Source organism: Ursus maritimus, unplaced genomic scaffold, assembly GCF_017311325.1.
Source record: "Ursus maritimus isolate PB19 unplaced genomic scaffold, ASM1731132v1 scaffold_1, whole genome shotgun sequence".
Classification (NCBI taxonomy): Eukaryota; Metazoa; Chordata; class Mammalia; order Carnivora; family Ursidae; genus Ursus; species Ursus maritimus.
Window position 1 is genome coordinate 47,527,690 of NW_024423343.1, and position 17,430 is coordinate 47,545,119.

A 17,430-nucleotide genomic window follows, 5' to 3' on the forward strand; every position below is an offset into this window, starting at 1 on the left:
GGACACTTTTGAGGAAAAATATTCAAACATTTTTATTTTAGAAATGTCATTATAAGATTTCTTTTTCAAGTTTTAAAATCTTTGTAAAAGAATTACTTTCATATAGTATAGTTCCCTTCCATAGTGCTACGACGGCATTTAGTTATTGGTTATTGTTTGAGAAAACTTGGTCATGCTGTCTTGAAGTTACTTTTATAACTATTAATAACAATGTCAAGGCCACTCCTGTGCTCTCAACCAGTTCTTCCTGACCAAGATTCTTTAGACTCATGGTTTCTTCAGTGGTATTTTGGGGTATTGTAGAATCGCTAAAATAAAATTATTTAAGCCTGCAAATATATGGAGACTATGAAGAAGGTTTAAAAAACGACTTCAGAAGGGCTGGGAATTCAGTTCAATAATTCAATTCAGCCAATGTTCACTGAGAGTCCACCCCAGGCCAAACAGAATGCTGCAGTGCAAAATTAACTAAGAGATGATACTAACTTTAGAATTTTTTTTGACTTGCTATTCTTAATATTTAAAAATTACCCTGAAGTTATAAATAATATCATAATATATGGTAAGTATAGGGCAAAAGACTATTTACTTAAGATGTAATTTCTATTTATTTGGCATTGCAGTACACCATAAATAGGGGGTTCTTAATAAAAAGAACCATACTTTCTGGCAAATAAACAAGGAGCTACCTAAATATCATCTTTCCTGGAACAGAGTCACTCTGTGCAGAGTTTTCCATTCTATTAAATTTAGTTTCTCATAAGTTATAAATGCCCCCGAATTTCTTTTAGTTGAATCTTTTCTTTATCTAATCTCTAACACAATGGGCCATTTCACTGCTCTATTTGATATTAAGAAACAATACTGCTTCTTATTTTGCACATCTTTAGAGGCCCCAAATTAATGGGAAAATTGTGTGTGTGTGTGTGTGTGTGTGTGTGTACCGTGAAATACCTACTGTTGCTGAAGAAAGTAATTTAGATAAGAAGTTCTGCTTCTTTTTTCTTTTCTTAAAGATTTTATTTATTTGAGAGAGAGAGCACAAAGCAGGGGGAGCAGCAGAAGAAGAGGGAGAAGCAGGCTCCCCACTGCACAGGGATCCCAACACAGGGCTTGATCCCGGGATCCTAGGAACATGACCCGAGCTGAAGGCAGATGCTTAACCGACTGAGCCACCCGGGTGCCCCAGTTTTGCTTCTTGTGCCTATCTTATTATTAACTCTAGTTCTCTCAATGTATTAGAATTTACATTTGCAAATGCTACTTTAGGACATTAAATTGCATAGGCCCTATGATTCTCTATAACATTAACTTGCACTTGTATAATTTTTCACTTATTACCACAGAGAGTAAAAATATCTCATTGGTATGATTGAATAGCAATTGTATGTGTTTTTAACAGTTCTCTAGAGGATTCAAAATACATTTAAAGTTTATTTTGCTTTTTCCAAACTTGACATCCCAAAGAATGTTATGATATAGCAATGTATTCCCTACCACTATATCCAGTATAAAATAGATTTACCATAAAATAGTTTCATTTTAAGCATAATAAAAGAGGCCTATTTATTTTGGGGTAGGTGGAGAGAGCACTCAAAAAAGTTGTCCTGTTTATAGCAGTTTCCTGGCCTGAATTATAAATTCTGAATTGTAACACTATAACTGTTCACTGTTAGAAGTAGGTCAAAGTTTAAGAGCTTTGAACTTCTAACAGTTGTTACTGTTTATTCACTGGAAAATTAATTTTAACTTGCCTCTGAAGTTCATAGGGTCTTCCTAACCTTTATTCTTTTTTTATAAAAGATACTTTCAAATAAAAGTTCTCCAAATTTTCAGTTAAGAAGTAGTTCCTCTTAAAACTCATTTTTAAACAAAGGTTATGAGATGATGTCTTGTTCCCTTCTTCAACCGAATATTTTGAATTTCCACTAAGGAACAGAATGGCTTTCAGCTAAGTGTAAATAGCAGAGTAATGTGAAATTCATTTTTTTTGGAAAAGTAAAATTATAGGAATATTGGCTTTTTATTGAAATATGCATTAAACAGGTGTTTGCATAAATTCAAATTCAAATTACTGTCTGCAGCCCACAGAAAGCCATGAAAATGTGAGTCTCTTACTCTGGGTACAGAAATAAATAGAATTATGCCCTTTATTTCAATGCCTTTTTTTTTTTTTTTTTTTTGGTCATTATGTTTTAAGAAAACTTAAGATTTCATTGCACACTCACCACACAGTTTCCTTTCTTAGCTCGGCCAGCTTGTGCAGGCGTTGCAGTGCCTTTTCCTGTTTTCTTTCATCTTTCCTGGATTTAGATGCTACATTTCGAGCAAATTCCCTTTGTTTCAGTTCTTTGAGCCTCTATTAAGAAATATGGAAATGATTAATAGTATTTGGCTCTACGGCAATGTTAAAGTTACTATTATTATTGTTGGAATTTTCCAGTACATTATCTTTGACCTCATCTAAGGAAAATACATTTGTGACAACTCACTTTTATAAAAATATTTTTTGTATCTTTGGCTTGTGAAAATGCCAAAGCATGTTATTACATTATATTAAGGATATAGCTAAGCCTTAGCTAAATTGAAATTGAAAACTTTCATCTCTGCTTACTGATTCTTCTGCCAAGATTCTGTGCCTAATTCACATGGAAGTGTTGGAGTCTTATAAACCCCTAATTTTCAAACAAATTTAATAAGCTTGTATATTTCAGTTGTATATAATAAATTACATCATTTTGGTGTGCTGTATATTAGAAAGGTATCTGGGCCTTTTCATAATTTCTAAGAAGAGTAAATGTTTTATGTTAATCCATAAGGCAAATAACCTTTATGAATGTGATTTAGAACAATCCTTCCCCTCAAATATCAGGCACATTCCCCATATAATTCAAGATCTGGGAAGAAAAGTGATAGTGCTTTTTAGAAATACTTTTTACATTGGGCATATTTTTCATCTGTATTAAAGAGGCTCATATTTGGGGTTGAAAAAGTTTTGGCCAGAAAAAGAGAATGTCAACTTGAACAGAATTGATAAATAGCCATGTATGTGGCATGACTGAAGAGACAACAAAGTGGTCCTATGCCCCAAATCTTTTCATTATAGTCTTCCACGGAGAGAGTGTATAGTTATTAAAAATAAAGTACTATTTTTTTCTCATAAAGGCTCATGGTGTTATGCATTTGTGATATGTCAGAGTCTTTGAGTAGGACTCCAAGAGAATAAAGCATACACTAATCACATTTTTATGAAGTGATTAATAAAATCTTATTAATACCTTATACATATACGCTGATGTATGCCAGGGGCTTACAACAATGCCTGCTTTATAAAATGCCTGCTCAATATTGTTGATTTATATGTGAATCACTTAGAGCCTCCAAATTAGGAAATTTCTCACCTCAAAAAAAGTTAGTCATACTGATGAAATAATGTCAGACTCCTGGTGATCCTGAATTACATCTACTTAATTTCACCTACATAGGACCATAGCTTAAGCTTCAAATAATCTCTAATATTTTAACTGATGGGATTTATATAAGGTGTGTGTATATACATATATATAAGATTATTCCAGAATAAAGAATAATTACTTTCAAATAATCTATCATATTGATCATAAAAAAGATCTAGAATTAGAGTACAATAGGGCAAGAAAGTTTTAGCTCTAAATTTCAGGTATTCATAATCTTGGTCACCTCTATTTCCTAAAATTTTGACGTCATATTAAGACTTATTCAACAGACAATTACTGAGCCCTAGTGACAGTCACTCTGTTAAATGGCTGGGATTTTTAAAAAAGATTAAACAAAATGTCTTCACCTTTATATGGTTCTGTCTGTGTGTCTGTGAGTATGTGAGTAAGTGTATGTGAGTGTTTGTGTATATGCATTTTGCAGAAATAAGAAGAGAACACACACGGGAAGAGATAACACCAATCAGCGATTGAGGTACTTTTATTGTGCAATGTAAGGACAGAAGAGGGCTGCCTGAAAAACCCGAAGAAGGTTACCTGGGAAAAGTGACATCTGATTTGGACCTTCAAGGATATTAAAAACAAAAACAAAAACAAAAACAAAAACAAAAACATGAAGAAGAAGGGTTGGTTGTTGGAGGTGAGAGAATATTTCAGGGAAATTTTGTGTAAATGTAAAAATAGGAGCATGCGTGTTCTTTAAAAAAAGTGCAGTCAGAGAGAAATCCAGTTAAAGCAGATTGTATGTGTAGAAGTGATGAGAACTGATGAATTACAGGGTCTACCAAACCACACCTGTCTATCACATTCTGAAATGTGACTGGGTAGTAAGGAGGGCACATATTGCATGGTGCACTGGGTGTTATACGCAACTAATGAATCATCGAACTTTACATCGGAAACCGGGGATGTACTGTATGGTGACTAACATAATATAATAAAAAAACATTAAAATAAAAAAAAAAGAAATGTGACTGGAGGAAACACTGAAGGATTTTTTTAAACAATGCAGTGCTATAACGGGATCTTCATTTTATCAAGAATCATTTGGCATCAGTATGCATGAAATTTTGCCATGGAACAAGATTAAAGACAAGGAAATGCATAAGTAGGATACTGCAGTGGTCTAGGTAAGAAACACTAAGAGCCTTTTCTAAGGCAGTTGAAGTAGGGAGAAAAAGTAGAATTGGTGACTTATTTGATATGCATAATTAAGTGGCCTAAAGAATATTACCTTTACTGAGAAACACTACCTGCCATTGCAAGAAAGAGGCATTCAGTCAAGAGAAGGTTTGGGTGCTAAGAGGAGGATGCTAAGAGAATTTGAAAGAAAATAGAAACTAAATTCTCTAAAATAAACATTTAAAAGAATCAAAGTGCCGAATGAAATAAAGGGGGAAAAAAGTTGAACTATCAATGTAAGAATTAATGTTCAAAAAATTTTTTAACTATTATTTATAAATAATGATATTTTAACAATTTGAGATAATTTATTTCCTATAAGGTCCTTCGGGACATGACAGATGACAAACAAGAAAGTTCGACTTCACTATTTTTATTAAAATCTTTAAGATACAAATTAATTTCTATTACATATCTGCATATGTGATAGTAAAAGCATAATGTTTCTAACACAAAGTGAAACTTTTCTAAAGCAAGTATATGCAATGCCAAGAATTTCACTATTTACTGTTTCAAATTAACCATTATGATTTGAATTAACTGGTTTCCGTTGACAGAGCAGTTAAAGATCAAGGAGTCCGGGTTCGGGTTCGGGTTCGAATCAAATGCCAGTGCCGTTGTGTTTCTTGTGAATAAGTGAGTGATTGATGTGGCTGAAATCAGACTCTAGATGCGCATTTAGAGAACTGTATATTTAGAACGTACGTGTTGCTTTAGTCTCGTAGGGGTGGTCAAGAAACACCAAGCTACATTCAAGTGTCCCGACTGATGTCAATCTCCCTCTGTGGCCACATAATTCTCTTACCTCAGTGACAGACTACGTGATATCAAGGTAAATGAGCTTGCCTAATATTGATGGTCTATTTAGCTGCAGGGCTTATAGGCCAAACACTTTGGTTAGTTTAAGGCTAGAATTTATCAGCTTTGATATCTTTTCTTGTATTTTTCTAGAGCAAAAATAAACTCCTACATCACATTTTCTATCTAGTAGAGTAATTTTGAAAGGTAAATAATAGAAACCAAGTAAATGCTTTTGAGAATGCCAAATGGGAAGAAAACGTAAGTTCAAGCTCCACACAAAGAAATATACAAGATAATACCTGTGAGACTTATAGAAATACCAATGCTATTTCAAAAGCTTCCCAAACAATTTACTGACAGTCACTCAAAAGAAATTCTTAGTGGTAAATGTCAGGACAGAGATGACAGTCAGTAAGAATCAGAAAATTAGAAGAATGTTCAAAAGGATTTGTGGGAAGATATGGTCTAGCTCCAGTATTACAAAGCAAATGACAAGGTACACTGGCATATAATTCAATATATGCTTTGGAAATAGACAAATAGAGAATGGAAAAACAAAAGAAGCAGCATCCTTTGGTAACACTATCTCAGAGGGTCTAGGCTACTTTTCCACTAATTTACTATTAGTCTATAAAGAACCAAAATGTCACAAGGGCCACACGGGTCATTGATCCTCAGATATGGTCTCAGGAAACTCATGGAGCTGGATGGGTGGGAAAGCTATGATGATCCTGGCCTCAAGTTAGTGATGGTGTTTTCAGAGACTAGCAAAGTTTTAAACAATGTGAGAAAGAGTGATAGAGAAAGAGAGAGAGGAAGAGAGAGAACCATTTAGATAACTCATCATTTTGTGCTTAGCAAATGCTAAGGTAAATTACACTGTTTTATAATTGCAAATGAAACTTTCATGAATATTCTAGTATTTTGTACACTCGTTTAATTATATCCAATATGGGTTCCACAAACAGAAATGCTGGAGGAAAAGATACCCATTTGCACTGTTTGAGGTTTTCCAAACCACTGTTCCTAACTTTAAACCATTTTTATACTCCTCCCAACAGTAAATGAGAGTATATATCATATCCAGTATTGGGTAGCATCACTCTTAACTTGTTTAATTAATAGGGAATAAATAATATACCAGTAGCATTTTGCTTATAATTCTTTTGTTTCCTAGGAAAGCTGGAATATTTTTATGTACATATTAGTCACCCATATTTCATCTAGAATTGATATCGTTCCCTAAAATTTATTAAGCAATATTGCATATGTTACTTTGTTTGGTTCTGAAAATAAACATACAAGCAAACCCGGTAAGCATTATGACCCATATTCAGAGAAGACAAAACTGAAGCTAAGCAGATTTTAGAGTCTGGTCCAGAATCACATCGTAGAACCAGGACTGGAATCAGGATTTCCTGGAACATTTCCTATGATTTATCTCCTATATTTACTCTGCTCTATGGTTTTCAAGCTGTGCTTTTAGGTTGGGCTGACTTGGCTGCGATGCATATATCCATTTATCTCTCAGCAAGTATTAATTGAGTGTACATTATGTGTCAGCTGTTATTCTAAGCACGGTCGATACATCTGTGACACGGAAGAAAAAAAGCCTGCTTGTTTCTTGAAATGTTCATGAGAGTTGAGAAAGACAGACATTAAGACATATAAATAAGCTAGTTGTATACTTCAGGAGATAGTGAAAATTTCGGTGGAAGAAACAAAGTTAAAATGAGAGTGAGTGCAGGATACCAATTTCAAATACAGTGATTAGGAAAGGGTTTCTATTAGGTGACTTTTCTGTTTTTGTTTAACAATGACTGTAAATGCAATAGCTTAAAACAGCAGATTTATTATCTCACGGCTTCTGTCGGTCAGTAGGACTGTACTTTGCTCCATCAAGGCGTTGGCCAGGCTCCAGTCTCATCTGCAGGCTTGTCTTGGAAAAAATCATCTGCCAAACTCCTGGAAGTTGTTGGAGGAATTCATCTCCGTGTGGTGGTAGGACTGAGAGCTCTGGCTTCTGACCACCTGACAGCCAGGTCCACTCAGCAACCGGAGCTGCCAGCAGTTTCCTGCCCCATGACCCACTCACAAGCAGTCTTACAACAGGGCAGTTTCTTCTCCATCAGCAAGGAAGAGTCTCCATTCTGCTGAGACGGAGTCTTATATAACGCAATCTGTATAAAGCAACCTAATTAATGGCGTGACATCCCACCGCATTTTTCATATTTTATCAGTTAGAAACAAAGCACAGTTTCTACCCACACTCAACAGAAGACTCACAGGGAGTCGACTGAGGGTGTGTCCCTCATAGAAGGTGTGTCTCCTCATTGAGAAGGTGATATTTGAGTAAAGACGGTGCTCTCCTCATGCAGAACAGTCAGAGTAAAAGGAGCAGTGAATTGAAGATTATTTGGTTTTCATTATTGCTCTTAGCTGCACGTTAGCACTGACGTTCCTTAGCTGCAAGTCTACAAAGGGCGGGGAAAAGAATGCTCTGAACCATAGCACTGGGCAAGTGACGGATGACAGAGGAGCAGAAAACTGAGGTCTAATTTCCTGATGGTTCTGCACTATACACAGGCACCACCCAAAGGTGGACAGTGCAGCCCTCCAGCCCTTTTCTGGGACATCCCTGAAGGAGAGTGATGAAAGGAAATCCTCCCAGTGTACAAACTTTGAATCAGTGAACCTTGCTGTTCATTTTGCTTGGGAGGGGAAATGGCCAGAAAAGATATACTGATTCATGGGCTGTGGCCCATGGGTTGGCTGGATGGTTAGAAACTTGAAAGGAACATAATTGGAAAATTAGTGACAAGGAAGTCTGGGGAAGATGTATGTGGCTAGATCCCTCTGAATGGTCTAAAAACGTGAAGCTATTTGTTTCCTGTGTGAATCTCCACAAAGAGTCACCTCAGCAGAAGAGGATTTTTATATTAATGTAGATAGGATAACATGTTCTGTGGGTATCAGACATCCTCTCTCTTCAAACACCCGTCACTGCCCAATGGGCTCATGAACAAAGTGGCCATGGGGGCAGGGATGGCAGTTGTACATGCGCTCGGTAACAGGGACTTCCGCTCATCAAAGATGACTGGCCACAGCTACTGCTGAGTGTCCGATCTGCCCGCAAGAGAGATCAGTACTGAGCCAAAAATAAGGAGCAAAGAAAACAAAACAGAAACATACTCGTAAATACAGAGCACAAACTGGTTGTCACCAGAGGGGAGGTGGAGGGGATAATGGGGAACATGGGTAAAGAAGATTAAAAGGTACAAACTTCCAGTTATAAAATAAATTAAGTCACGAGGGTATAAGTCCAACATAGGGAATATTGTCAACAATGTTGTAGTAACTTTGTATGGTGACAGATGGTAACTAGACTTATCATGGTGATCATTTTATAATGTCGAATCATTAGGCTGTATACCTGAAATTAATATAATATTGTATGCCAACTTCAATTAAAAAATTGTAAAAGATAAATAAAGAGTAGAAGCAAAACAAATAAAACACAGCAAGCCCTCACTACGGCACCATTCCCAGGGGTCATCAGCCAGGTCCGTGGTGGCAGGTTGATTAAATTGGGACAGCTTCCTTCATGAAAATGACAGTGTTTTCTTCTTCCTAGAATACATGCTTACTTTAGATATGCACCTGTCATTCCTCCATGCAATGCTTCTGCCAAAACTACAGTCCATGGACTTACAGAATGCCTTATTTACCATCACGGTATTCCACTCAACCTTGTTTTTGATCAAGGAACTCACTTCACAGCAAATAAAGTGTGACAATGGGCCTATGTTCATATAATTCACTGGTCTTATTGTGTTCCCCACTGTCCTGAAGTAGCTGGTTTGAAAGAATGGTGGGATGGCCTTTTGAAGACTCAGTCACAGCTCTACCTGGGTGGCAATACGTTGCAGGGCTGGAGCACCAGTATCTAGGAGGCTCTATATGCTCTGAATGTGTCCAACATACGCTGTTATTTCTCTCATAACCAGACTGAAAGGTTAAAAATCAAGGGGTACAAACAGGGATGGCCACTCTCAATATTATCCCAAGTAACGTACCAGGACATTTTTTACTTCCTGTACCCACAACCTAATGTTCTGCTGGTCTAGAAGTCTTAGCTCCAAATGGAGGCATAATTCTACGAGGAGACACATCGATGATTTCATTGAGCTGGAAATTTAATCTACTACATTGCCACTTTGGACTCCATATGCCATGAATGAATGAAGGTAGTTAATATGCTGAATGAGATGATATATCCTGATTATAAATGGGAAAATGGACGGCCACTCCACCATGAAGGTAAGGAAAATTATGTCTGGAATACAGGAGACCCTTTTTGATGTCTCCTAGAATTGCCATGTCCTATGATTAGAGTCAATGGAAAGCTACAACAATCCAATTCAGGCAGGATTATTAATAGCCCACAACCTTTAGTAACGAAAGTTTGGGTCACTTCACAAAAAAAAGAACCACAACCAGCTGATGTGCTTGCTGAGGGTGAAGGGAATAGGTGGTGAAAGAAGGCAGATATAAACACCAATAATAGCCATGTGACTAGTTACAGAAATGAGGACTGTAATTGTCATGGGCATTTCCTCCACATTTTATTATGAATAAGAATGTTTATTATGAATATTTATGAATATATATAACTTTTATTTTTTCCCTTCTTTATCCTCTAATTAGACAACACAAGATGTATCAAATTTATACCATAGCACTTAAATATTAACTTTACATCATAGTATTAAAGTACTAGGGTATCAAGAAGAGTGAACACCACCCAACCACTTTGCATCCTCTTCTGAGGAGTGAATGTGTTTTTGGTTGTAGGCAGCATAGCTGTATCATGTTAGGAAGCATATGACCTGTCATTACCTTTACGTGGAGATTCACTATAGTTTACAGTGCGCCTATGGGTGAGAAGTTGACAAGGAGTGGACTTGTGATGGTTAAATGTATGTGTCAACCTGGCTAGGCCATAATATTTGGTCAACTATTTGGTCAATATTTGGTCAAAGCCAAGTATTTGGTCAAATGTCCTGATGTCACTGTGAAAGAACTTTTTGAAAAAGATTAATGTTTAAATCAGATGAGTAACCAGATTTACTCATTAAATCCTAGTAAAGCAGATTACCTCCCATAATTCATTCAATCAGTGAAGGCCTTAGGAGCTAAGACTAAAGTAAGTCTCTGGGGATGAAAAAATACCAGACAGCCTTTGGACTTGAGACAGTAACATCAACTCTTTCCTGGTTTTCCAGGCTGCTGGTCTGCCCTGCCAACTTTGGACTTGTCGGCCCCACAATTGTGTGAGCAAATTCTTTAAAATCTCTTCTTCTCATCTATCTATATCTATCTATCATCTATCTATCTATCTATCTATCTATCTATCTATCTATCTATCTATCATCTATCTATCAATCTATCTATCTATCATCTATCTATCTATCTATCTATCTATCATCATCTATCTATCATCTATCTATCTATCTATCTATCTATCTATCTATCATCTATCTATCTATCATCTATCTATCATCTAACTATGGATCTATCTATACATCTATCTCCCCCTCCACATATATAAATGCACACCTAGTTCTATTTCTCTGGAAAACTCTGATTAATAGTTTTTCTCCAGAGAATGGGTAGTCTAGCTGTGACGTCTGTGGTACACCTTGCAAATTGCCTTCACTTTATCAATTAGAACCTTCTACCTCATTATTAACAGAATTCCAATTTGGTGGCTAAGTAAAGTACTCAACTAAAATAGTAAAAATCCCAACCTTCTTTGTAAATAAGAGTGGCAAAGTGATACAATCCTCACTAACTGAAGGGTAAGTAAATGTCTCTGAGGAGGATGTCCCTGAAAAAAAAAATTTAAAAAAGATAAGCCTCATTAGAAGAAAAGTTCCCTTTCTGTTTTTGTTTTTTAACCACGTCATTTGCTTCCTACTCATGTGTAATTGTGAGTCTAAGATGGGCAGGAGCCATCTTTCAATTGTGAGGCTATCAGCTTGGCAGAGAAGGTCTAAATGCCAAAGACAGCAGAGCAAAAAAATAAAAAGATTCCTGTTCCCCAATAGCTTCATTGAATTACTAGGACTGATTACTTATGTAGTTTTGGAGGAAAAAAATTCCAATTTATTTGAGTTTTCTCTTACCTGCAGCTGAATATAATCTTAACTTATGTACTCACTTAGTGTGTGACTGGTTAACTCACTTCATAGTCTTAGACCTTGGCCTCTGCAGATGAAGATGCTGATGATATAGAAGTTCTTTCTCGTTTTTACCTTCTAAGATCAATGTTTTCAATGCCATCATTTATGTTGGATTTAGATGATAGTAAATAACTGATATATTTAGAACAATAATTAGAATTACCTTGTTAGGTGGTCTCCCTTCTACAAGTAAATCCATTACTGCTTTGAATTACTCCAATACTCCTGTTCCTAGTTTTGTATTTCTTAGTAAGTTAATATATCACCCACTACTACTGTTTCCACGAGCTTAAAATTTCTTTTGAATTCCCCAGAGTTGTTTCTACCAAGAACTATTTTCAATGGCTTTTGAAAAACTAAGTATGATTTCTATCTTACATAGAAGTGATACCCTCAAAGAATTACAACTCAGTCACCATCTCTATTTCCTGAATCACTTTAGCTCTCCTGGAAGACACTATGCAGTGGGTACTATTAGAATATTAGCAAATACATTTCTTCAGAGAAGGTTAAGATATTCAAGTGAATGGTATCACACTTCATTGTGTAATTTCCTTCTAGTCATTATTTAATCAATGGCATTATGCTGAGTGAATCTGTGGAAGCCTCTTTTTAAAATTTCTTTTCCCATTACTATCATGAATGTGTATCATTTGGACATTTCTCATGGCAGCTTTAAAAGCATCTAATCTCTTAATGGCATATCAGATCTGAACAATATCTTTCCCCAAGGCCTCTCATTCTTTAGATTCCATTAACTCAAGTTTCTCTTTGTGGACAAAAACTCATTCTAGTTCTAATATAAAAGTCTTTGTAATCTGTATGTGTTCTGTCTAAAACTGATTTTCCAACCATTCAGTTCATTTTCTTAAGTGCTGGATCAGAAGTGTCTCGTGCATTGTAAGTGCTCATGAATGCTTGTCAAATTGAATTGGCACAGGATGGCAGTGATTAATTTCCTCGTACAATAGGAAGCTTTGAAAATTTACTAACAAAAATCTCAATAAGATCTTTGGTAGTACAAGGGAAGCAATGGAAACTCTGGTACAAAAAATATTGACACTTGTATTTAAAAATACACAAACAATTTGAGGGACCTGAAATTGAACAATAGTTAAAAATTATGGTTTAATTTTATTTTTTTATTTTTTAAAGATTTTATTTATCCATTCGACAGAGATAGAGACAGCCAGCGAGAGAGGGAACACAAGCAGGAAGAGTGGGGAGAGGAAGAAGCAGGCTCATAGCGGAGGAGCCTGATGTGGGGCTCGATCCCATAATGCCAGGATCACGCCCTGAGCCGAAGGCAGACGCTTAACTGCTGTGCCACCCAGGCGCCCCTATGGTTTAATTTTAAAAGGAAATACCATGTGGCTATTACCAATAAGAATTATAAAATATTATATTGTTGTATTATGCTATTTTTAAAAATAGCACACTAATAGTTTATAATAAAATCAAATGTATCTGCATCTGTAGAGTAAAGATGTCAGAAAATATGCCAAATGTTGATATTTCTTTTTGTAGCATAAAATCAGAAGAATCGTACTTTTACTTTTCACTGTATGGTATTTTTCCATTTTTTTCTTACTAGTATGTTTTATTTTTACTAAGGAGAGATTTTTTAATTTAAATTTGAAATACTAAAATTAGATATATTTTAAAACTGAAACAAAAATTGCCATTATGTGGATCCTCTCATCATATACTTATATCTGTGGCCTAATAAATAAATTATTCCAAATACTTCTAAGCTCTCTCAATATGCACAAGGAAATCAATACAACCCCAAAAAAAGACAAAATCAAACTCATGAATTTTTATGTACACGATTTTTAACAATATGAAATATTTGTGGATTAATATTTTTATCATCTCTTTGGTATAAATATAATGGAAAATAATATATAGGGACAATAGTCAAACTCTGTGGGAAATACAATATTATACTACAGAGATATAGATACATTTTTTACTCTTTCTTTTTCTCTCTCTCAAAAATATTTATATATGTAATTGCAAGTGACTTATCATTTTGCATATAATGAAATTATGAGTGAAGGCTCAGCAAACATACTCTATTCTATGGAGGAATTTACTTTGAAGTAACTTTATGGCTATGGTTCTTAGACATGTAATAAAGGTAGAGTATCAGTTGTGTTATTAGGCAGTTTTGCTTATGATTAAAAATAACTTCTGTTTGGAAAATTGTGTTTGGGCTGAGAAGAATGTGAAGGATTTATGAACACTTGGTAAAAAGCCATCACTGGTGACCTCCCTGAGTGAAAACTTAATTTGTCTCTTGTCAGAACCATAGAAGTATACGCATGGAAGCCTTTGTAAGAGAGAATAATTCCTATATGTGAGATATGGCTCACCTATCTACCCATTTGGTCCCCTCTCTTGGCAACTAAATTGTAACAGAATGCCAAAGGACAGAGCTCCAGAACTGCTGGGGGAATGTGAAGATCCCAGCTGGAGAGAAAAATACCTGGTATGATTTGATGGCCTGTGTTTTTTAAGTGAAAATGTGGAGTATCTCCAGGAAGCTGGATTTTTAGTATTTACTTGAGCACATTATTATCCCAAATAAAATTGGAATTGGAGATATATCAAGAAATTGCCCAAACTCTACCATTTCTATGGTGATATCTCCTTTTTTCTTTTTTTTCTTTATTCCATTCGCTTTATTCTATTCAAGCATACTAATTTGCCAACTCAACAGAAATCTGTTTCTTCTATTACAGTGAAACAGCAGTAAATTTTGAACAGAAATACACAGCAGTAGGTCTTCTTTTTCTTTCTCAAATTATATACTAATGTACTTCATTTTTAATATTATTTTTTTATTTCAAGTTTTTATTTAAACTCTAGTTAGTTAAAATATATGGTAAAATTGGTTTCAGGTCTAGAATTTAGTGATTCATACATACATACATACTTACATCCATCCATCCATACATACTTACATACAACACCCAGTGCTCATCCTAACAAGTGCTTCCCTTAGTCCCCATCACGCATTTAGCCCATCCCCTATCCACCTCCTTCCATCAACCCTCAGTTTGCTCTCTATAGTTTATTTATATATTTTTTGGCTCTTTCTTTTTCTTTTTTTTTAAGTTTATTTCTTTATTTTTTATTATGTTCAATTAGCCAACATATAGTCTCTTATAGTTTGCTTCCCAGTCTCTCTCTCTCTCTCTCTTTCTTTTTTCCCCCCATCTCCAATGTTCATCTGTTTCATTTCTTAAATTCCACATATGATTCAAAGGGGCTCATGCACCCCTATGTTTATAGCAGCATTATCAACAATAGCCAAACTATGGAAAGAGCCCAAATGTCCATCAACTGATGAATGGATAAAGATGTGGTATATATATATATATAATGGAATATTACTTAGCCATCAAAAAGAATGACATGGATAGAGCTAGAGCATATTATGCTAAGCAAAATAAGTCAGTTAGAGAAAGACAAATGCCATATGATGATATCTTAGAATATACTTTTATCTTATATTTTAGAAAATCAATATCATATTTCATTTTTCTGAATTTTTCAATTTGACTCATATATTTGTTTTGCAGCAATGGTTCCTACAAGTATGTTTTAAGAATTTAAAAATAAATTTATAAAAAATGCATGTAATAAATATTTAATTTTGTTCATTTTTATATAAATTATTAAAAATTAATGCTTTCACTGGGTAATTATAATGGAATTAATTTGTCTTCCTATCAAGTAGTTTTCTTAAATGAAACCAATGGGATTGAGTCAATACTACTCCATTATTGCTTTCTGTTGACAATAGACTTATTCTTGATAAAACAGTACAATTGTCCTCACAAGAGTTCTAAAAAGGCATAATAAAAAAAAATAGGTTTTATAACTTAATTACCTTAAGAGTTTGGGCAGCTTCCAAAGAAACTACTATATTAAAATTTTAAATTAAAGAGTTTTAAGTGTGGCAAAGGAGTGTTGGTGATATTTCACCTCCAAACACTGAAATTAGTTATAAACTTGGTCAGAGTAACAGAACAAAGGCAAGTTATGTTTTTTGCTTTTATTTTTATAACTCCAGTGCTAATCCGACCTCTTTTACTGGCTATCGATTTAAAAATAATTCGCTAAAACTCAAACAACAGTGTGGCAACTTGCATTCTGTGTGAACCCAATTTTGTGTCATCATGGAAAAATTAGAAAGAGCTGCTTGTTGTTTACAGAAAATCTGTATTGTACTAGGTAAACAAAACACATTCAATAAAGTAAAATATTCTATACTAAGTTTCTACTAAGTTTCATCTTTAAGCTTAATATGTGGAAGTATTTAAATGTAGTGGTTTTAATTGAGCTGTCTTTCTAAAGTCTGCTAATCTGAATACTTAATACCTATTAATATAGTTATCCTATAGCTCTAACCATGGATACCTGTCTATGGTAGACATAATAATGGTCCCCCTAAGATTTTACCAGAATAAATTTATACCGCTAATGCCCAGAACCTGTAAATAGGTTACCCTGAATGGCAAAGAGACTATGCAGATGTGTTTAACTTAAGGACCTTGAAAGAGGGGTATTTTCCTTAATTATCCAGGTGGGCCAGATATAATCACAAGCGTTCATATAAATGAAAGAAGAAGGAGGATAGTCAGTCAGAGAAAGAGATGTGATAACAGAAGCAGAGGTGAGAAAGAGAGATTTTAAGTATTGCTTCACTGCTGCTGGCTTTGAAAATGGAGGAAGGGAGTTATGACCCAAGGAATGAATGTGCCTCTTAGTGCTGGAAAAAGCACGGAAATGGTTTCTCCCGTAGCTCCTGCAGAAGGATCACAGTCCCACTGACACTTTGCTTTAAGACTTCTGACATCCACACCATAAGGCAAGTTTGTGTTGTTTTAAGCCACTACATTTGTAGTAATTTGCTGCAGCAACAATGGGAAACTAATACAGTATCTAAGATACAATTATTTTCTAGTGCAAATTTACCATAACAGAACAGTACAGCATGTTTGGGGGAAAGATTAAATTTAAGCCACAAAATTGATCAGGAGTCTAGGTTTCATTAATGGTAATCTGTATGACTTTATAAATCATATTATAAAGAAGTTTGTGTCCTTATTTATTAAATGTAAGATTTCTGACTTCTTAGAATTTTTTGGAAAATCAAAATAAAACAAATTTGACTATGCTTCTCAAACTATAAAATGTGGTATAATCATATGACATAAGTTGCCATTTTTATTTTTTAGATGATAAAAACTTTCATAATTTGAACCTGCAAGCCTAAATTTCTATAAGCATTCCTTCATTAGAGTCAACAATGTGATAGTTCGTATTAAAAACTAATCTCTATTTGTTTAGCTTGTTATAGTGTTTGTCCCTGTAATGTCAAAATGTAATTCAACAGTATGATTTATTTCCTAGGCCTAAAACACTATTGAAGGTATTACTGAAGCAAAGAGATGGATAAAGGAATGCCTCCAAATATCAACAACATAAAATTTGGCAGAATAAAGTATATCATATATGGGATACAAAGTGATATTTTTTCAGAAGAGAAAGGTATCATATTTCAGAAGGGATTTTTAAAGAATTGTAAATGAGCTTTGGGTAATTGTTAAAAACAAAACAACAGCAATAAAAAAAAACAGAAAAGAGAATAAAGGGCATCACAGGTAGTTTTTAAGTCAGAAACAATGATGTCAGGATGTAGAAAAGAATGT

The 17,430-nt window shown here is 34.8% G+C and overlaps 1 protein-coding gene across 1 annotated transcript in view; it reads right to left on the reverse strand.

The window, feature by feature from the left end:
- The window catches only part of ZNF804A (zinc finger protein 804A), a 268,633-nt gene that overhangs the window by 3,233 nt on the left and 247,970 nt on the right, over positions 1-17,430 (reverse strand). Inside the window, exon 3 of the mRNA XM_008687232.2 lies at positions 2,229-2,359. Within this exon, the coding sequence (XP_008685454.2) occupies positions 2,229-2,359 (131 nt within the window). The remainder of the gene's footprint in view (positions 1-2,228; positions 2,360-17,430) is intronic.